We start from the raw sequence: 23,516 nt of genomic DNA, 5'->3' as shown, positions 1-23,516 counted from the left end.
GCACAGTAACTATATAGGAAATGCAAAAAAGGGTGAGGAGAAAAAATAGCACAAGGATAGGGTCTTGTCTGGTTCATAAATGTCAGAAATTGTATTGATATATGCTGTACCTGATCCAGGATTGAATGGCTGCTGTGGATCCGTGGGTGATTTCATCAAATAAAACACGGAAAGTTTGTGGTCCAAATCCGCGCTGACTGCTTGTGAACAAACATCCGATTCCAGAAGTTTTAGTTTTCTACATGTTTTCTGTGCTTTTTTTGCACTCTATTTCAGACATCACCTCTATTTAAACGATATTAACATGTTAAATGCTCCTGTTATCTCTGGCAGCAGCATTTAACATGATGGTGCCTAAGGTGCATCACAAACACAGCCCATTGCTGCTTCTGTCACATGATCACGAGGCGCCGATGAGTTGGCAAGACAACCGGGACTCTGCAGAAGACCCCCATGCTTGTCATTGCTGATCTGCCATGAATATCACCCCGGCGTTAAGAGAAGATGATTTTTGCTACATGTAGCAGGGCAGAAGCTATGTATAGCACAAGCAAGGAGATGATTGCAGCTTCAAGTCTCCTAAGGAGACTATTGAAGCAAGTAAAAAGTCGAAAAAAAATAAAAAAAATTACAAAAATTTGAAAAAAATATATTAAATCATCCCCCATTTAAATCATTTAAATCATTTAAATCATCCCCCATTTGCCCAATTAAAAATAAAACCATTAAAAAATACACATATTTGGTATGGCTGATTTCAGAAACGTACAATCTATCAAAATAATAACTAACATAATCCGGTTGGTAAACAGTGTAATGTGAACAAAATCAAATTGCCAGAATTACATCATTTTGATCGCCGCAGCATTGGAACAAAATTTAATAACACGCGAACAAAACATTGCATCTACACCAAAGTAGAATCAATAAAATGTCAGCTTGACATGCAAAAAATTAGCCCTCACCCAGCCATAGATCCCGAAAAATGGAGACGCTAGGGGTGTCGGAAAATGGTGCCTTTTTTTTTTTACAAACTTTGGATTTTTTTTCAGCACTTAAATAAAAAATAACCTATACATGTTTGCTATCTAAAAACTAATAATGACCTAGAAAATCATAATGGCAAACCAGTTTTATCATTTAGTGAACATGGTGAAACCCCACATCCCTCCCCCAAAAAAATTGGAAGTGTGGACTTACACTGTTTTTTGCATTTTTTCCGCACTTGGAATTTTTCCCCATTTTAAAGCACCGTACACTTTATGGTAAAACCAATGGTGTTGTCTAAAAGTACAACTTCCTCTGCAAAAATCAAGCCCTTACATGGCCATATTGATGGGAAAATAAACAAATTATGGCTCTGGGAATATGCGGAGCAAAGTGTTAATCATGTATAATTTAGAAAGAAAGTCATACACAGGAGTGTACAGAGACATCATTGGGCACCATAGCAAGTCTGAATTGATCACCCCTAAAAAATCATTGCCCCTAGTTACCTTAACCCCTTCATGACCTTGGGATTTTTCGTTTTTCCGTGTTCGTTTTTCACTCCCCTCCTTCCCAGAGCCATAACTTTTTTTATTTTTCCGTCAATTTGGCCATGTGAGGGCTTATTTTTTGCGGGACGACTTGTACTTTTGAAAGACATCATTGGTTTTACCATGTCATGTACTAGAAAACAGGAAAAAAATTCCAAGTGCGGTGAAATTGCAAAAAAAGTGCAATCCCACGCTTGTTTTTTGCTTGGCTTTTTTGCTAGGTTCTCTAAATGCTAAAACGGACTTGCCATTATGATTCTCCAGGTAACTACGAATTCATAGACACCTAACATGACTAGGTTATTTTTTACCTAAGTGGTGAAGAAAAAATTCCAAACTTTGCTAAAAAAAAAATAAATAAAAAATTGCGCCATTTTCCGATACTCGTAGCGTCTCCATTTTTCATGATCTGGGGTCGGTTGAGGGCTCCTTTTTTGCGTGCTGAGCTGGCGTTTTAAATGATTCCAATTCGGTGCAGATATTTTCTTTTGATCGCCCATTATTGCATTTTAATGCAATGTCGCGGCGACATAAAAAAGTAATTCTGGCGTTTCGATTTTTTTCTCATTACGCCGTTTAGCGATCAGGTTAATGCTTTTTTTATTGATAGAACGGGTGATTCTGAACGTGGTGATACCAAATATGTGTAGGTTTGATTTTTTTTTTATTGATTTATTTTGATTGGGGCGAAAGGGGGGTGATTTAAACTTTTATATATTTTTTATTTTTTTCATATTTTTTTTAACTTTTTTTAAAACTTTTTCCATGCTTCAATAGCCTCCATGGGAGGCTAGAAGCAGGCACAACCCGATCGCCTCTGCTACATAGCAGCAATCTGCTGTTCGCTGCTATGTAGTAGAAAATCAGGTGTGCTGTGAGCGCCGACCACAGGGTGACGCTCACAGCTACCGGCGATCAGTAACCATAGAGGTCTCAAGGACCTCTATGGTTACATTGGAGAAGCATCGCCGACCTCCGATCATGTGACGGGGGTCGGCGATGCGCTCATATCCGGCCGCCCGGCCGGATGCGGTAGTTAAATGCCGCTGTCTGCGTTTGACAGCGGCATTTAACTAGTTAATAGCGGTGGGTGAATCGCGATTTCACCTGCCGCTATTGCGGGCACATGTCAGCTGTTCAAAACAGCTGACATGTCCCGGCTTTGATGCGGGCTCACCGCGGAGCCCTGCATCAAAGCAGGGGAGCTGACCTCGGACGTACTATCCCGTCCGAGATCAGTAAGGGGTTAAAGTATGTCCCTTAGATTGTCCCCAACCATCACAATACTGCTTTCATGGTGTCCACAGAGTATAATACTTTTCAATGCAGTATAATGCCCCCTCATGATTCCCATCTACACAATATGATGTCTTCATATCCTCATATTAAATTTCCCCAACACAACTTGATGCTACAGTGCTCCCTACACGCACAGTATGATTTTCACATTGCACTGCCACATACAGTATGCTGCCCCCACAGAACCCTATACACACATTATGATGCCCCCACAGTGCCCACATTAGAGTATGATTTTCTTCTTTTGGAGTCTACACACCTGGACACAGTGGGTCTGTGCTCCCGAAACTCAGCTTATGCATCACGGGTGAGCTGGTTTATATTTCTCCTCCGCAAGGAAGGGACACAGCCTTTTGGCCCACTCTCCTCACTGGTTTCATAGTGGCAGTGTGGTCTGCCTTTAGAGGAGGTTACCTATTTTTGGGTCTGCAGGTCACAAACATTTTGACCTCCTCATGTTAACGATGGATTTTTTTTACCTGTGGTGTCAGACACACAAAAGGTTTGACTATCATTATCCTAATTTTTGATAACATTTTGAGTTTCAGATTGTATTGAAGGTTAAGACTTTACAATAACATTTTATTGATAAAATAGTGATATTCGATGCTCCAAGAGTTTGGCAAAACTGTGTGTACGTTGGTTTGCATAAAAAGGGACGTTCAAGCATCTGGTAATATATCTATTTAATACCTACAGACATAACCTTTAAGACAACTGAGCTGCATTTTTTTCGATTTTTCAGTTGAACCCTCAGATTGCAAAGTATTTATGTTGCCTTTCTTTATTCCATATGAATAAATGACACTGTCTATAATTTAGCTAACATTTAACTAAAGGTGTAGATCAGGGGTGGTTTTAACTGTTAGTGTCAGCTATAAATTATAGCTTTTGCAATTTTTACCGTGAAATTTGCAAGAAAACTATGACTCTGGGATGAACACTCTTCACTGACTTTAATGTATTCTTATTATAAGCTTTCAGAAAACTGTACTTAGACAAAGTTATAATTGAGGAAGCAAAACAAAGTAGGTTTTATTTGTTTCCCTGACTTCCATTCTGCTTCTTTTGTCATTTTGCAGTTGCCATGGTAACCATCATTGCTTTTCTGTCAGACAGATTTAGATTCACTCTCTTCTGTAAATAACTTATGGTTGAGGATTAGTACGATGGCACTCATCAATAGCACCTCATGTCTATGACACAATAATACAACACTGATGTTTTCCGAAATTAGAATTGCTAGAAAAGGAAGGCAATTGTAGCTGATGTGTTAGCTTGTTCACGCATTGAGGGGCAATGGCTAGATTTAGCATTCTGTTATGTGAGAATTATTAAATGGGTTTTCTTTCTTTTGGATAAATTCTAATGCTTTGCTTTGTAAGGGTGTAAACTGGAAACCCAGCATAAAAATCCCAATGATCAACATATTTGCATATACAGTATATAGAGATTATTATTTTGGTTTAAGGAAAAATAAAACACAATGACAATGTTGTGTCATTTTTGAGGCATTTATTTTAAATAAAATGTTTAACTTTATGCAGTAAAACAAGGCTATACGGAGCACCAAATCATATCTGGGTGTCATGCTGGAAAGGTCTTCGGTAGGGAAGATGGACCTCAAACTGTCCCTGCAACTGGGACGCTACATATCACTGTCTGTGGGTTCTCTTGAACGTAGAGAGGCCTGAGTCTACGACCTTACTATGCTCCTGTTAAACTCCGCTCTGTTTCTGCCCTCACCTCATTAGGCCTGGGACAGAAACATAAGGTAAACAAGGCACAAAGACAAAACAAGGATAACAGAAGGCAACAAACATGCAAACACTTAAAGATAAAGAGGTTTACAGGGAAGGCTAGGAATGTACCAACCAAATGGGAATAGGACAATGAAGAAAGCATGCACTCAAAAACAGCAACAATCTCCAGTAGCAACAATGATTTCTTTTTCAGTACAGAATCTCCAAAGAGCTAGGAAGCATAGCTTTAACTGGCAAGACAGAGAAGGTCTGGCAAGGTGTTATAGGGAGAGGTAATGGCCAGATCAGAAGCAGCTGAAAATGAAGCTACAAGTTTATGACCAACATAAAAAAATGTGTTAACCTCTTCAGCACCAATGGAAACCAAATCCATTTAATATGGAACACAAACACACACCCGAAAACGGGTTCTCATGTAAGCCTGGGGTTTGCAAACAAACCCAGTGCCTGTCATTATGATACTCTTGTGAACACTGGCTCATGGTCGGTGTTTATAGGAGATCATCATTTCTGTAATCCATAGCAGTGCTGAAGCCCTACTATGTGTAGCACATGCAATTGGATGATTGCAGCTTCAAGTCTACCAATGGGACTATTATAAAGAGTAGAAAGTAAAAAAAAAACACAAAAGTTAAAATCACTCACCTTTTTCCCCATTTAAAATAAAGCAATAAAAAAGTTCACACATTTGGTATTGCTGAGTTCAGAAATGTCCAATCTATCGAAATTTTAACCCCTTTCTTCCATTTGAAGGAATAGTACGTCCGATGGCAGATCCCCTGCTTTGATGCGAGCTCCGAAGGGCTTGCCTGCATCAAAGCCGGGACATGTCAGCTGTTTTGTACAGCTGACATGTGCCCGCAATGGCGGCAGGTGTAATCGTGATCCACCACCCGCTATTAACTAGTTAAATGCCACTGTCAAACGCTGACAACTACATTTAACAAGTGCTTCCGGCACTCGTGAAGACCTCTATGGTTGTTGATGCCAGTTTGCTGTGAGCACCACCCTGTGGTTGGCGCTCATAGCAATGCTGTAATTTAGCTAGGCAGGGGCGATCTGAGCATAGCTCCTATGTAGTAGAGCCGATCAGGCTATGCCAGCTTCAAGCCTCCCATAGAGGCTATTGAAGCATAGCAAAAGTAAAAAAAAGTTTTAAAAAATATGAAAGAAAAACAAATATGTCAAAGTTTAAATCACCCCCCTTTGGCCACATTCAAAACAAAACAAGGGAGACTCTATGGGTCGCGGAAAATTGAACTTTTTTTTTTTTAAGCAAAGTTTGGAATTTTTTTTCACCACATATATAAAAAATAACCTGGACATGTTTGGTGTTTATGAACTCATAACGCCCTGGAGAATCATAGTGGCTGGTCAGTTTTAGCATTTAGTGAACCTAGTAAAAAAAGCCAAACCAAAAACCAGTGTGGGATTGCACTTTTTTTTGCAATTTCACCACACTTGGAATTTTTTTCCCGTTTTCTAGTACACGACATGGTAAAATCAATGGTATCATTCAAAAGTACAACTTGTCCTGCAAAAAATAAGCCCTCACATGGCCATATTGATGCAAAAATAAAAAAGTTAAGGCTCTGGGACAGAGGGGAGTGAAAAATGAAAACGCAAAGCTGAAATAAGCTCCGGGGGTTAAGGGGTTAAATAAATTAATTAGTTTGGAAAACAGCGTACCAAGAAAAAATTGAAATGCCAGAATTTTCTGGCAGCCGCAACATTGCAATAAAATGCAATAAGAGGTGATCAAAATATCGTAGCTACACAAAAAATATTCTCAATTAAAAAGTCAGCTCAAGGACAGGTACAAAAATAAATGCTCACACAGCCCCAGATCACAAAAAATGGAAAAGCAAAATGTCTCAAATTATGGCGACAAACTCAAAAACTTTTGTCATACAAATTGTGGAATTTTTCTTCACCACTTATAAATGAAAATAAACTATACAAGTTTGATATTTGCATACTCATACTGACCTGGGGAATCATATTGCCCAGTCAGTTTTACCATATAGTGTACATGGTAAATAAAAACCCAAAAATCAGTTGTGGAATTGCCCCTTTTTTGCAATTTCACCACACATGAATTTATTTTCTCTCTTTCCAGTACACTATATAGTGAAATAAATGGTGCCATTAAAAAGTTCAACTCGTCCCGCAAAAACAAACCCTTACACAGCTATATTGAAAGAAATATATAAAAAATTATGGCTTTTGGAAGGGGAGAAAAAAACAGGAAATGGCTACGACATGAAGGGGATAACACAGCTAGCGCAGGTCACTGCTGTGTAACAGCTGGCATCTGACTGTATGAAGCTGGCTCTTCTCCTGGCGTATGGCAAAAATTGTACGCTATAGGTGTTTAAAGAGTAAATTAACCATCAAATATGTTTTTGATTTTAAATGTTTTACTGTTGAAAAGTGCAATTTTGACTGCTTCTAAATGAAGATGGGAATCCAATTTTAATACATAGGTCTTCTAAGAACAATTCCATAGTGTATCAAATAGTGTTCAAATAATGTAATTGTATCTGCCAATGCCAAATAATATTGCCACCATTTTCCCTCTCTATTTACTGGATCAGTGCCAAGGTTTTGCTCAGTACCAAGTGTTGGACTGAATTTAAAAGGAATCTACCAGCAAAATGTAACACTACAAACTTTGTATACACATATGTAGCTCTATCAAAGGCAAGTTCAACAAAGCCTTTGACTATACAGTACATTCTTCCATTCCTGAAAAATCAGTATTTAAATTGATATGTAAATGATTATGATAGATCTAAAACCTCTGTCACTCCAGCTCTATTCCCTGCCCAGTGCTTTGTTCACCTGCTTTGCAGCTTTTATGCTGTGTGACTTCACACAAAGAATGTCCATCAAGTAGGCGCTGGGCTTGAGAGAGAGTAGGAGTGAGAGAGGCTTCAGATCCTCCATAATCATTTGCATATCAATTCAAATGCTGATTTTTCAGGAAAGGAGGAATGGACTCACTACCAGTCTTACTAACTCTTTAACTCAGAAAAAATACATACAATGAGATACGGCCTTCCTGCTAAGTGTGCATTTGTCATCAGACAGGGTTTTGGGAAGGCCGTATCTCATTGTATGTATTTTTTCTGAGTTTTTTCTATGTTAGCTGTTTTTTAACTCTTTAACTCCCCATACACTTTATTCAAATAGCTTTCAGTTGAACGATGGTTTGGTCGATCATTCAACTTGAAGCTGCTTCACACATGTGCAAGATGTTTTCTCTGAGAAGGCCTCCTGCCAGATTCCTCATGTGTCAGGGAAGAGTCTGAGGGTCTAATACAAATTAAACTGTTGTCCAAACACATTGATATTGATGTGTTCAGCCAATGTTAGTCGAATGTGTATGGTGGTCCTTACAGTGTGGACTTCTAGCTTGATTGTAAAGCAGAACGCAGCCACTTTCTCGCCCACAATGCTGCCTCCTCTGCAATCAGCAGTCACAAGTTATAGGTAATCAGTCTCTCAGCAATGTTTAGTGTAACCATCTGCATAGGATAGACACTCTATTTGCCTAAATGTTGTTCCTATTACTCAGGAAATGATCAGTCAGAGGCAAAGCGCTTACTTGCATCCAAACAAGAACCTTGTGAAAAATGGTGACATTTGCATAATGTACAGAATATACTTTTTGACCATTGTACTTTTTCCATAAATACTGGAAAATTGATTCTTTCAAATCCTATTAAATCAATAAATCTATTTAATAATCTTATTAAAAAGTTACAAAGTATTGTATACTGAAAATAATTACAGACAATCTGGGCTAGCTAAATCTAACAAATAAAAAGCTCTCATTAATTGATATGTATAAGTGAAGTCTCTAATAAAATGAAAAATACTAGATTACGATTTAGAGGCAATATGAAACAGAGTTAAATTTGGCCCACAAAAGAAAGCGTATGAATTAAAGCATGTACTTTTTTTTTACTAACCTCCTTCCATATCACAATTAGTGTTGAGCGATACCGTCCGATACTTGAAAGTATCGGTATCGGAAAGTATCGGCCGATACCGGCAAAGTATCGGATCTAATCCGATACCGATACCCGATACCAATACAAGTCAATGGGACTCAAGTATCGGAAGGTATCCCTGATGGTTCCCAGGGTCTGAAGGAGAGGAAACTCTCCTTCAGGCCCTGGGATCCATATTAATGTGTAAAATAAAGAATTAAAACAAAAAATATTGCTATACTCACCTCTCCGACGCAGCCTGGACCTCACCGAGGGAACCGGCAGCGTTCTTTGCTTAAAATGCGCGCGTTTACTTCCTTCCGTGACGTCACGGCTTGTGATTGGTCACGTGCCGCCCATGTGGCCGCGACGCGACCAATCACAGCAAGCCGTGACGTAATTTTCAGGTCCTCAATGCCTAATTCTAGGCATTCAGGATTTTAAAATTACGATCCGGCTTGTGATTGGTCGCGTCGCGGTCACATGGGCGACGCGACCAATCACAAGCCGTGACGTCACGGGAGGCAGGAAACGCGCGCATTTTAAAATTACGTCACGGCTTGTGATTGGTTGCGTGCCGCCCATGTGACCGCGACGCGACCAATCACAGCAAGCCGTGACGTAATTTCAGGTCCTGTATGCCTAATTCTGCATTCAGGACCTGAAATTATGTCACGGCTTGCTGTGATTGGTCGCGTCGCGGTCACATGGGCGGCACGCAACCAATCACAAGCCGTGACGTAATTTTAAAATGCGCGCGTTTCCTGCCTCCCGTGACGTCACGGCTTGTGATTGGTCGCGTCGCCCATGTGACCGCGACGCGACCAATCACAAGCCGGATCGTAATTTTAAAATCCTGAATGCCTAGAATTAGGCATTGAGGACCTGAAAATTACATCACGGCTTGCTGTGATTGGTCGCGTCGCGGCCACATGGGCGGCACGTGACCAATCACAAGCCGTGACGTCACGGAAGGAAGTAAACGCGCGCATTTTAAGCAAAGAACGCTGCCGGTTCCCTCGGTGAGGTCCAGGCTGCGTCGGAGAGGTGAGTATAGCAATATTTTTTATTTTAATTCTTTATTTTACACATTAATGTTTCGATACCGATACCCGATACCACAAAAGTATCGGATCTCGGTATCGGAATTCCGATACCCGCAAGTATCGGCCGATACCCGATACTTGCGGTATCGGAATGCTCAACACTAATCACAATGTTACTCTATCTTCATAATACTGTAAAAAATACAGAACGCATGGATATAGTATCTAATAGTGTGTGTAGTCCTCCCCAACAGGATTCTACAATGTGGAGACGAATGTGGAGACACCTACTTTACTTTAACCCCTTCACAACATCCGCCATACTTGTACAACACAAGCCTGAAGAGGATGTATGGATAGGGCTCACAGGTTTAGCTAGCCCAATACTCAACAGGTGATGGCTGTGTGTAATAGTAAATTTAACACTCGCCGGCACAGGAACATGTCATTCAGTGCCCCCATTGGCATGCTTGTGACGTGATTGCAGGCAGCTGATGGGTTGCTATGACAGTTAGGGGTCTATTGAAGACCTCCGTGCTTGTCACTACAGAGCTCCTTTGAAACCCTGCCTTGTTTTATTTTGATTCCACGGGTTGAATCGCAATACACCAATGGCTGTTATCCTGTTAAATTCCACTGTCAATATTTGACAGCGGCATTTAATGTGATTGCACTGGAAGCACGTCTCTAATCCCGCCTATCGGCATCCGTGTCGCATGACTGCGAGTCGCCGATGGGTTGGCATGACAACCCGGGGTCTGCAGCAGACCCATTTGATTGCCATTGCCAGATTGCTATGAGCACCTCCGAGCTCTATGTAGCACAAACGGTCGGATGATCACAGCTTCTACTCTCCCATGAAGACTGCTGAAGCTAATGAAAAGTAAAAAAAAGTTTTTTAAAATATTAAAAAATAAAAAATATTTAAAAGTTTAAATCACCCCCTTCAAACTAAAACAATAAAAAAACACACATACTTGGTATTGCCGCATTCAGAGTCACCCGATCTATCAATATATAAAAAGAAATATATAAAAAGAAACTCAATCGATAAACGGCGTAGCGAGAAAAAAGTCAAAACGCCAGAATCATAGTTTTTTGGTTGCCGCAACATTCCATTAAAATGCAATAACGGGCAATCAAAAAATCGTATCTACACAAAAATTGTATTGATAAAAATGTCAGCTTAATGCATAAAAAAAAAAAAAAAAAGTTGTGGAATTGCACTTTTTGCAATTTTAACGCATGTGGAATTTATTTCCTGTTTTCCAGTACTCAACATGGTAAAACCAATGGTGTCTTTCAAAAGTACAACTCTTTCCGCAAGAAACAAGCCCTCACATGGCCACATTGACAGAAAAATAAAAAAGTTATAGCTCTAGGAAGCAGGGGAGCAAAAAAGAGAAACACAAAAATGGAAAATAGTCCGGGGGTGAAGGGGTTAATCTAGTCTTTACTTACATAACCATTAGATTTTTAAGAACATAATTACTCTCCCAAGAAAATGATTTTAAGCAATCTTACAAGGGTAATAAGAGGACAATGAAAGAATGTAATCAGTGTTTCTATGTATTCATAATATTTGCATACCCACAGTTTATGTTTATCTTGGTAATGAAATTCTGAACAAAGCTACATAGTCATTGCCTACCTAAAATACTATGTCACATCCTGCAAAGCTGATTCTTATAAACAAAATTGTATGGTATCTACAAAGATTATTGTAAGATAGCCCTGGAAAAGATTTGCCAAACATGTTACCTGAAAAGACCTATCCCAAAATGCTAACATTTTTTGCACTGAATATTGCAGATGTTAATGTTCTAATAAGAATTTTCTGGAATAATTATTATACTTATGATATTTAGTATTTAGATGTTAGAAGTCACAATGATGTTGATTATCATTATTATTTAGTTTTAGTATTATTATTATATTTTTAGTATTTAAATTAAAGGTCTAAAAAGTTATATGTAAGGGTGTGCCCCAATGAACCTTGACATGTACAATGTGACTCTTTTGTTTTGTTTTAGGTGTCTAAAGATCTACAAGACAAGCAAAATGAAATTGAAGACCAGTTAAAAAATGTATCTCTATATGAACTCCAGCTAAATCAGTTGACATTGTGGGTTTCATCTGTGAAAGATCAGTTATCATTTTACAATCAAGTGGGAAGACCAGGAGCCTTTAACATCAAGGTAAGAAGCCCCACTTTTTATGTCAGTATACTAGATAGAAAGATTGTCAATGAGTCAAATCCTTGATTAACTGTCTTCACATTGTGGTTATCTCTTTGTGTTACCCTGAACACTTATTAGCTATAGGTCTACCAGATACTTTAAGTTACCGTATTTAAAATCAATGGATTTTATTTTTAGAGTATAGATTAAATGTGCATATGTTTTATTTAACACATTTTAAAAGAGAAATGATAAAATCTTGCTTTCCAGTAAAAATGGTAATAGTATCTCCATTGCAGGTACTGTAACAAGGTGTGACAAAGCCAGATAGGCTAGGGATAAATCCTAGCACTGCAGGACGTAATTAGATGCACCTAGCTAGCTTTGAGTAAAGGTTCCGTTACACTAAACGGCTTACCAACGATCACGACCAGCGATACGACCTGGCCGTGATCGTTGGTAAGTCGTTGTGTGGTCGCTGGGGAGCTGTCACACAGACAGCTCTCTCCAGCGACCAACGATCAGGGGAACGACTTCGGCATAGTTGAAACTGTCTTCAACAATGCCGAAGTCCCCCTGCAGCACCCGGGTAACCAGGGTAAACATCGGGTTACTAAGTGCAGGGCTGCGCTTAGTAACCCGATATTTACCCTGGTTACCATTGTAAAAGTAAAAAAAAACACTACATACTCACATTCTGATGTCTGTCACGTCCCCCGGGGTCCACAGGGTTAAAACTGCTTTCGGCAGGAGCGCTGGTAATGTACGCGCTGCTGCCGAGAGCTTCCCTGCACTGAATGTGTCAGCGCCAGCCATAAAGCAGAGCACAGCGGTGACGTCACCGCTGTGCTCTGCTTTACGGCCGGCGCTGACACAGTCAACCCTGTGGACGCCGGGGGACGTGACAGACATCAGAATGTGAGTATGTACTGTTTTTTTTTTTTACTTTTACAATGGTAACCAGGGTAAATATCAGGTTACTAAGCGCGGCCCTGCACTTAGTAACCCGATATTTACCCTGGTTACAAGTGAACACATCGCTGGATCGGTGTCACACGCGCCGATCCAGCGATGACAGCGGGTGATCAGCAACCAAAAAAGGTCCTGATCATTCCCATCGACCAACGATCTCCCAGCAGGGGCCTGATCGTTGGTCGCTGTCACACATAACGAGATCGTTAGCGGGATCGTTGCTTACGTCACCAAAAGCGTGACGTTGCAACAATATTGTTAACAATATCGTTATGTGTGACTCAGCCTTAAGAACCAGGAAATAGGCTCACTTTTGTGTGTCAGTCTGTTAGATGTTGAGCAGAGCTGGGTGTGCTGAAGCTGGTGAGTGACCAGCCAAAATGAGATATATAGCTGAAAGAGAAAGATGCCAGAGCCTCTGGCTGAATAGAGACTGCATGGGTTACCTAGAAAAGCTGATCAGTTTGTGTGTTGGAGCTGCAAATAACCATGTGGAAGATGCAGACTGTTTTGGTTTTGAGTCCCATGAAGTTTTATGAATGCAATGAAACTGCATCTGTATGGACTAAACCACATTGTCTGTGTAAATGCTATGTAATGCCTATCTGAGAGAGTGAATCTCTACATAGTAACAAATCAGATCCCAGGTATAATTTAAGCAATGTAAATATTAATGCTAATAAGGCAGGGTGTACTTACCATCAACTCTTTATTTCAAAGGCATTGGTTGGAATCTTCCGATATAACACATGTACTTCAATCACCAGAAATTAGGATGATCTAACATGTACTGCTTGAGATGACTTAATTGTTTTAACCAATAAAATCACTGTTTGAATACGAGAACGAAAAATATAATGCATCCCATTGTTTTTCTGGTGTAATTCTCTAACCAGTTTGATGAGTCATACACAGATGACCTAACAGGTTTCCCCTTCTACCACATCTTAAGTCTAAAATTGGATCACCCTTGGCCAAACAGTTTTCAGTTTATATGGGTGTATCTTTACTTCCTTTTTGCCTATTGTGGTTTAGTTCCTGCTATGGTTATGAAACAATGTGGTAGATATGTTATGCTGAGGAAAAGAGTAAAATTATACCATACAGACATATGCTTCACCATATTTACGCAATTATTTAATGTCAAAACCTGGTGCACGCTATTCTTACAGCTAGACCATTTCATGACCCCATTTAACTACACATTTTGTAAAAATAATGAGGTCCAAAAGTTTTCTAGAATGTATAACATTGGTACAATGCACATACACCATTTTTGGCATAATATATGTCAGGGTTTTGGCACATTCATATAGAAAGTCTTCCCCAGTGTCTGAGAGAAATGCACTAAAGCTTCCCTTATGCAGACACAAAGTAAGAGGTTTATTGTAAAACACTGCAAAGCTACTGTTAGGGCTGGTGGAATGCACCGAATAAATATAAAGATAGTAATAAGGTGCGTTCGCAGCCCGGGGTCCACCGTGCAGAGATGGAACCTGCTGCTAGGTAATGGCGGCACTATATGGCGGTATTACTCCAAAATAGACATGGGTTCTTTCACCTGATATGAACTGATGCAAACTCTGTTGCTTCACAGAGTCGCAGGGAAACAAAGGAAATGCTGCGCCCTGTTAGCAGTCACAGGGTGCAGCAGATGGATGCTAGTGGAATCCCTGAAACTCACCCCCAATACGCTGGTGATTGATCTCGCTCTGACCCTCGGTGGCTTTTGAGCCCGCGCCTGAGGACGCCCTGAGTCAGATGCTGAGATCAAGCGGGAGTTCCCACCATACAGTGACCGGTTGTCAGGACTAATTAAAGATTACCGCAAAGAGTGCGTACAGCGCCGCTCTGGCAGACAACACTAACCACCCTAGGCTAGGAAAGCACACTGATTGCGCATGGCACCGCACTGGCGGTTACTGCTAACAGGCGCAGTAACGTATGCTTGATGTGCGGGAAAGCATTGTCAGGTGCTAGGTAGCTTCCACTATTTGGGAGCAGTCAAAACTCTAGGGATGGGAATGATTCTGAGCTTTCATCCATCGACAGGCATACATCCACACACACACGTTAACAAGTTTATACTAGCGCATGGTCGAACGACCATGCAAACCTTATTTAGTAGTAGCACTCCGGGACCTTCCTGATGGTCCAGTAGGAGTCGCAACAGGACCTGAGCATGTGACCCCTGACCTCCAATGGGAGGTTGACCCGTGGCATGCTCAGTAGGGGAAAAACAGGACTTAGTCCCTGAAATGCTTGCTCACTGCTGATCAGTAGGGTTGAGCAAAACGGATCGTTCATTTTCATAAGTCGCCGACTTTTGGTAAAGTCGGCGTCTCATGAAACCCGACCCGATCCCTGTGTGGGGTCGGCCATGCGGTACGCGATCTTGGCGCCAAAGTCGCGTTTCGTATGACGCGTTTAGTGCCATTTTTACAGCCAATGAAGGAGCGTGGGCAGAGTGATGACATAGGGGTTAGGGCGTGCACGCCTATCATCATTTTATCGCTTGTGCGCAGTAGCGATTTGGAATGTGTAAAACGAAATTTTCTGTGCTGGGATGGAGGGGAGAGAGAGAGAGAGAGAGAGAGAAAAAAAAAACCCCATTGACGTGCATAGGGTTTCGTGTTCCGGCCGATCCTCGACTTTGCGCAGTAATCGGCCGATTTCGCCCGACTCGACTTTTCCAACAGTCGGGTTTCGTGAAACATGACTCGACCCTAAAAAAGTCAAGGTTGCTCAACCCTACTGATCAGTGCTGGCTACAAAGGCAGGACCTGGAAAGGCAGCAGTAACCAAGCACACAGAATCAGCTTGAGCCAGACACTGCGACTGACATCTCTGCTGAGCAGGCTACACTGCGGCTGGAGGAGAATGGGAGACCGCAGCAGACATGGTTCAAGATTCCACCTGTGCAGAAGCAGAAACTCGACACCTAACATTACACCCCCTCCTAGGGCCCATGCCTCCTTGGGACTTGCTACATTCAAAGGCTGCAATGAGCATCGGAGTCCGAATCTGCTCCACAGGTTCCCAGCTTCTGTCCTTTGGGCCGTGACCCTTCCAGTCCACCAAATAGTATTTTTTGCCATGTACCACCTTGCACCCCAAGATAGAGTTCTCTTCATACTCGTCTGTGGACGAACCCGATGTCCCGGCAGATGACTCGGAAAAACGGGACATATGACCGGGCTTTAAGAGGGATACATGAAAATTGTCGGTGATAAACAGGCATGAAGGTAGACCACAGGGTTAACCTGTTCCAGAACCTTGAAAGGGCATATATAGCAAGGCACAAACTTAGTGGACACAACTCGCAGCCTGATATTATGGGCGGAGAGCCACACTAAGTCACCCGGAGCAAAGGTCAGAGTGGGGCGCCGGTGTGCCTCAGCAGAAACCTTCATTCTCTCCTTGGAGGCGCGGATGGCATCCTGTGTGCGGTCCCAAATGTCACGTGCCTCCACCGCCCAGTCTGCCACCTTAGAATTGGTGGATGACACGGGCATGGGCACAGGGACACGCGGATGCTGGCCGTAATTAAGGAGGAATAGGGTCTGCCCTGTGGAGTCAGCTACGGCGTTGTTCAAAGAAAATTCCACCCATGATAGCAAAGATGCCCAGTCATCCTGCCTGGTGGAGACAAAATGTTGCAGGTATGTGACCAGAGTCTGGTTGGCCCTCTCTGCCAACCCACTCGTCTCGGGATGGTACCCAGAAGAGAGATTCAGCTCAATGCTGAGTAAATGACAGAGCTCTATCCAGAACCGAGACGCAAACTGAGGACCCCGGTCACTGACAATTTTGTCAGGCATGCCATGTAGACGGAAAACATGTTTAATGAACTATGCCGCCAAGGCCCATGCAGAAGGTAACCATGGAAGCAGCACCAAGTGCACCATTTTTGAAAAATGGTCGGTGACTACTCAGATAACGGTGCAGCTATGAGACTTGGGTAAGCCCACCACGAAGTCCATCCTGACCATCTCCCAGGTCCTGTCTGCCACCGGCAGGGGGTAAAGTAGCCCAGCAGGCCATTGCTAATGAGACCAATTTTTGGTGCAGCAGACACATGCCCGAATATTGTCCCCGATGTCATGGGCCATATGCGGCCACCAGTACGTCTTTGCCAGAGGCTCAGATGTCCTCTTGGTCCCAAAATGTCCACCCAGCCTGGATGAGTGAGCCCAAGAGAGAACCTCCTGTCACAAATTTGATGGAATAAAAGACTTGCCTGGGGGCACAGACTCTAGCAAAACCACAGACACAGTTCTGAGGCTAAAATCCACAATGAAGGACAGCATCCAATCCAGGTGAAGTCTTAAAGAATGTTTCCTTTATTTGCCAGATGCAACGTTTCGACCACAGAGGTCTTTTTCAAGCATTTTTCTGTGGTCGAAACGTTGCAGCTGGCAAATAAAGGAAACGTTTTTTAAGACTTCACCTGGATTGGATGCTGTCCTTCATTGTGGATTTTGGTATGTACACTTTCCATGTGGTCCAGTGGAACTAGGACTTGCATCTACAGGTCTGTTGTGCTGTCAGCCACCCCCTATTGATATTTAACAGTTCTGAGGCTCTCTGAAGGGACAATAAGCTGAGGCTTCTCTTCCTCCTCCTCTGATGACAGTAAGGAGCGGGAGAGAGCATCGGCACAAGTGTTCTTCTCCCCGGAGAGAAAATGGAGGGTAAAGTTGAACCAGGAGAAGAACATGGACCATCTGGCTTGGTGAGAGTTTAGCCGTTGGGTGATTTGCAAATACACCAAATTTTTGTGGTCGGTGAAAACTTGGAAAGGAAAGCGAGCCCCCTCTAGGAGGTGTCTCCACTCTGAAAAGGCCAACTTCATGGCTAGCAGCTCTCTATCCCGATGGAATAATTCCTCTCCACCGAAGTGAAGGTCATGAAGAAGAGGAAGAAGCAAGGAAGCTTCCGACCTTGAGCAACCTTCCGGAAAATGACTGCTCCAGTACCGATGGAAGAGGCATCCACCTCCATGATAAATGGTTTATCTGTTGTGAACTCTGTTAGCAGGCTCCCTCTTGTGGTCACAACTAGTACTGTGTGAGTGTTGTCTTTGGGCTCCCTCTGGTGGTTTTGTTTGTTCTCCTGCAAGTTTGTGGCTGGATCAGCTGCCTCGTTATCCACCAGTGAGGTTTTCTATTTAGCTCAGCTGCAACTTCACTTGTTGCCTGCTGTCAATGTGTTCAGACCTATTCTGATTTCATCTGACTACATTTGGTCTCAGTCTTTCCAAGACAAGCTAAGTTTTGCTTTTCAGTTTTTTACTCATCAGTTATCAATATGTGTTCTGTGTATGATGAGTTTTAATCCAGCTCGCTAACATGTGATTTTCTGCTTGCTGGTAGCTCTGGGGTTCAGACTTGCTCCCCTCACACCGTTAGTTGGTGTGAGGGACTTGCGCATTGTCTGAGTGGATTTTTAGAGGGTTTTTTACTGACCGCATAGATCCCTTTATATTTTCCGCTAGAATTTTTGTAATTCTGGTTTTCATCCTCATTTTTCCTTGGGTCAGGTGGAGTCTTCTGACTGCCCTGGGGTGGATTCTGTGGTGGATAGGTTGCAGCGGATTTGGAACCATGTGGTGGACAACTTGAAGTTGTCACAAGAGAAGGCTCAACGCTTTGCCAACCGCCGTCGCTGTGTGGGTCCCCGACTTTGTGTTGGGGATTTGGTGTGGTTGTCTTCTCGTTTTGTCCCAATGAAGGTTTCTTCTCCTAAGTTCAAGCCTCGGTTCATCGGTCCTTATAAGATTTTGGAAGTTATTAACCCTGTGTCATTTCGTTTGGACCTCCCAGTATCGTTTGCCATTCATAATGTGTTCCATAGGTCATTGTTGCGGAGGTATGTGATGCCTGTGGTTCCTTCGGTTGAGCCTCCTGCCCCGGTGCTGGTTGAGGGAGAATTGGAATACGTGGTGGAGAAGATCTTGGATTCTCGTATTTCAAGACGGAGGCTTCAGTATTTGGTTAAGTGGAAGGGCTATGGTCAGGAAGATAATTCCTGGGTTGTCGCCTCTGATGTTCATGCGGCCGATCTGGCTCGTGCCTTCCATGTAGCTCATCCTGATCGCCCTGGGGGTTTTGATGAGGGTTCGGTGACCCCTCCTCAAGGGGGGGGTACTGTTGTGAACTCTGTTAGCAGGCTCCCTCTTGTGGTCACAACTGGTACTGTGTGAGTGTTGTCTTTGGGCTCCCTCTGGTGGTTTTGTTTGTTCTCCTGCGGGTTTGTGGCTGGATCAGCTGCCTCGTTATCCACCAGTGAGGTTTTCTATTTATCTCAGCTGCAACTTCACTTGTTGCCTGCTGTCAATGTGTTCAGACCTATTCTGATTTCATCTGACTACGTTTGGTCTCAGTCTTTCCAAGACAAGCTAAGTTTTGCTTTTCAGTTTTTTACTCATCAGTTATCAATATGTGTTCTGTGTATGATGAGTTTTAATCCAGCTTGCTAACATGTGATTTTCTGCTTGCTGGTAGCTCTGGGGTTCAGACTTGCTCCCCTCACACCGTTAGTTGGTGTGAGGGACTTGCGCATTGTCTGAGTGGATTTTTAGAGGGTTTTTTACTGACCGCATAGATCCCTTTCTATTTTCTGCTATCTAGTATTAGCGGGCCTCCTTTGCTAAATCTGATTCATCTCTGTGTTTGTACTTTCCCCTTAACTCACCGTTATTATCTGTGGGGGGCTTTCTATATCTTTGGGGTCATTTCCCTGAGGCAAGGGAGGTCTTGCTTTCTCTCTAGGAGTAGTCAGTTTCTCAGGCCGTGACGAGACGTCTAGGATTTTAGGAACGTTCCACGGCTACCTATAGTTGTGTGTGGTTAGGATCAGGTATGCAGTCAGTCCAGTTACCACCTCCCAGAGCTGGTCTATTGTTTAGTACTTAGCTGGTCTGGTTTTCGGATCCTCTGCCACTTGGATCATAACATTTATCTACATCAGGGAGATTTAATTTTGGAGCGTCAGCGAAGTGTGACTTGATAGAGATGAAGGCATTGGAGACCTCCTCCAACCACAATTTGGGATTAGCTCCCTTCTTGGTGAGGGCAACCAGGGGAGCTACCAAGGTTGAGAAGTGGGGAATGAACTGGCGATAATAGTTGATGAACCCCATAAAGCGCTGCACTGCTTTGAGAGAATGGGGTTCCTGCCAGTCCATCACAGCCTGTAGCTTGGCAGTATCCATAGCCAATCCTTGGACTGAGATGATATAGCCCAGGAAAGGCAAAGACTCCTGCTCAAACACACACTTCTCCAACTTGGCATAGAGGGAGTTTGCCCGTAGTAGGTCGAAGACTTTGCAAACATCTCTCCGGAGGGAGTCTATATCTGGAGAGTAGATGAGAATATCATCCAGAAAGACTACAACCGAGGTGGAGAGCATATCCCGGAAGATATCATTCACTAAGTCTTGGAAAATGGCTGGGGCATTACAGAGCCCGAAGGGAATCACCAGATATTCATAGTGCTCATCCCTGGTGTTAAAAGCCATCTTCCATTCGTCCCCCTCATGGATGCGAATCAGGTTGTAAGCACCCCGCAGATCTAATTTAGTAATTAGCCTTGCTCCCTGAAGCCTATCGAAGAGCTAAAATATCAGGTGCAGTGGGTACTTATTCTTAACGGTGATGGCGTTAAAACCCCTGTAGTCTATGCATGGACATAGTTCTCTGTTCTTCTTCTGCACGAAGGAGAACCCAGCCCCTGCGGGTGAAACTGACTTCCTACTGAATCCTCTTGCAAGATTCTCCTGGATGCACTGAGACATTGCCTCTGTCTCCAGGAGAGCTAACTGATAGACTCGACCCCGGGGAGGATCAGCACCAGGCAAGAGGTCAATAGGACAATCAAAGGGGTGGTGAAGCGGAAGGGTCTCCACAGCCCTCTTGGAGAACACATCCGCTTTGTGCCAATATTGCTTGGAGAGAGAGGAAAGATCTGCGGGTGCCTCAGTAGTAGCAACCTGAACCCACTCCCTCTGACATCTACCCTCACAAGATTCACTCCATCCCAAAATTCTGCCTGTGGACCACTCTATATGAGGGGAGTGGTACCGTAGCCAAGGTATCCCTGACAGGACCTCATAAATTCCCTCAGGAATGACGAGTAAAGAGATAATCTCCTGATGGGATGGTGACATTGAAAGAGTAAATGGGATGGTCTGGTGTGTTATATGTGAGGGTAGTGTCGACCCAGTCACCACTCGTACGGTCACTGGTTTGGCAAGCGTCACCAGAGGTATTGCGTGCCGTCGGGTGAAGGCAGAAGACATGAAGTTGCCCTCCACCCCGAATCCACGCAAAGCTCTACCGTATGAGTGGATGGGCCTAAGGTAATTGTCCCATTGAAGGACAATTTGGAGGAAAACATTGCCGTGTCTAGTGTACCTCCTTCTACTACCACTAGACGCTGACATTTTCCCGACCACTGGGGACATTTCCTGGCATAATGTCCCGACTGCTGGCAGATCGGACAGACCTTGAGTGCACAAGTGGTCCGAGACTTAGACCCCACTCGTGACACCTCCACAGCCTCATATGGCTTGGACGCCTGGACTGGAGATCCCAGAGGTTTGGCGAATGTAGAAGCCAGCCAAAACCTCTGCCTACACTTGGCTCGCTCCAACCTTCGCTTGTTAAAATGAATGTCGTTGAGGGTGGGTATAGTTATTAGCTCCTCCAGTGTGGCAGGAATCTCCCTAGTGGCCAAGTCGTCCTTCACATGGTCAGCCAGCCCCCTCCAAAATACAGGGATGAGGGCTCAGATGCTAAAGTCCGGAACTGGACAGAAAAATGACTGAACATGAATGAACCCTGTGTCAATGCCAGCAGTTGGAGCGCCGTATCATGGGTGACTTGGGGCCCCAAAAAGACCTGTTTCAGAGTGCTCAGAAACCATGGAGCACTCTGTACCACATGATCATTGCAGTCCCACAGCGGCATAGCCCTCTCCAATGCCCTGTCCGACAAGAGAGATATAATGAATCCCACTTTAGCCTGCTCTGAGGGGAAACGTGCAGCCAGGAGCTCAAGGTGAATCGCACACTGGTTCACGAATCCCCTTCAAGACTTGCTATCAGCAGAGAATTTATCTGGCAGTGGGAGGCAGGATAAGGTCGGAACAGGGGTGGCAGTGGGCAAAGTGGCTACAGCCACTCTAGCAGCCTTAATGGCAACTGCGATAACATCCACAGCTGAGGTTGTGCGCTTGAGAGCCGCCAACCTGCCCTCCAGCTGCTGAATGTACCACTGCAGTCGCTCTTCGTCCGCCATAACTAGCCAGACCCTGGCGCTAGTATAATGTTAGGGCAGGCGAAATGCACCAAATTAATATAAAGATAGTAATAAGGTGCGTTCGCAGCTCGGGGTCCACCGTGCAGAGATGGAACCTGCTGCTAGGTAATGGCGGTACTATATGGCGGTATTACACCAGAATAGACATGGGTTCCGTCACCCGGTATGAACTGATGCAAACTCTGTTGCTTCACAGAGTCACAGGGAAACAAAGGAAATGCTTTGCCCTGTTAGCAGTCACAGGGTGCAGCAGATGGATGCTAGTGGGATTCCTGAAACTCACCCCCAATACGCTGGTGTTTGATCTCACTTTGACCCTCTGTGGCTTTTGAGCCCGCGCCTGAGAACGCCCTGAGTCAGATGCTGAGATCAAGCGGGAGTTCCCACCCTACACTGACCGGTTGTCAGGACTAATTAAAGATTACTGCACAGAGTGCGTACAGCTCCGCCCTGATGGACGCCACTAACCACCCTAACTAGGGCTAGGAAAGCGCACTGATTGCGCATGGCGCCGCACTGGCGATCACTGCTAACAGACGCAGTAACGTGTGCTTGATGTGCGGGAAAGCACTGTCAGGCGCTAGGTAGCTTCCACCATTCGCGAGCAGTCAGCAACTCTAGGGATGGGATTGATTCAGAGCTTTCATCCATCAACAGGCATACATCCACACACATGAAAATAGGTTTATGCTAGCGCCATGCGAACCTTTTATAGTAGTAGCGCTCCTGGACCTTCCTGATGGTGCAATAGGAGTTGCAACAGGACCTGAGCATGTGACCACCGACCTCCAATGGGAGGTCGACCCGTGGGCATGCTCAGTATGGGAAAAGCAGGACTTAGTCCCTGAAATGCCTGCTCACTTCTGATCAGTGCTGGCTACAAAGGCAGGACCTGGAAAGGCAGCAGTAACTGAGCGCACAGTATCACAGTATCTGTCAACTGCAGTGTAGTTGAGCCTAATATAGTGGTGTAGCAGTTCCCTATGTGATACTACTGCTCTACACATAGATAATGCACTGTAGAAACCTAAGATGCTCATCAAAGCTTGGTTTAGAACAATCATTGACTGTAACACAGACACTACATTGCAATCATATTTCCACTTTCGAATGTGGACTGTCATGATCTCTGCAGGCAGAGATCATAGCAAGCCTATAGAGGGACAAGCTCTCGGAAGATGGAACTATACTGACCATGAACTAAGCCTGCCGCGCAACTAGAAATAGCCAGGTAGCATTTCCTATTTATCGCTAGATGCCCAGCTCTGGCCTAAGACCTAAATAGCTAGCAGAGGGAAATATAAGACCTGGCTCACCTCTAGAGAAATATTCCAAAGAAGACAGTAGCCCCCCACATATAATGACGGTGAGTTCAGAAGAAACAACAAACGCAGCAG

At 43.6% G+C, this 23,516-nt stretch overlaps 1 protein-coding gene across 7 annotated transcripts in view; it reads left to right on the top strand.

Annotated features, from left to right (window-relative positions):
* Nucleotides 1-23,516, top strand: part of DMD (dystrophin) — a 3,762,639-nt gene that overhangs the window by 2,387,321 nt on the left and 1,351,802 nt on the right. For all 7 annotated transcript variants that reach the window (XM_077296691.1, XM_077296689.1, XM_077296692.1 and 4 more), the window contains one exon: nucleotides 11,678-11,842. In XM_077296691.1, coding sequence (XP_077152806.1) covers nucleotides 11,678-11,842 — 165 coding nt within the window. The remainder of the gene's footprint in view (nucleotides 1-11,677; nucleotides 11,843-23,516) is intronic.

The sequence above is a fragment of the Ranitomeya variabilis genome, chromosome 3 (genome assembly GCF_051348905.1).
Source record: "Ranitomeya variabilis isolate aRanVar5 chromosome 3, aRanVar5.hap1, whole genome shotgun sequence".
NCBI lineage: Eukaryota > Metazoa > Chordata > Amphibia > Anura > Dendrobatidae > Ranitomeya > Ranitomeya variabilis.
The sequence above is the reverse complement of the archived record's forward strand: the minus strand, read 5'-3'. Positions and strand labels throughout refer to the sequence as shown.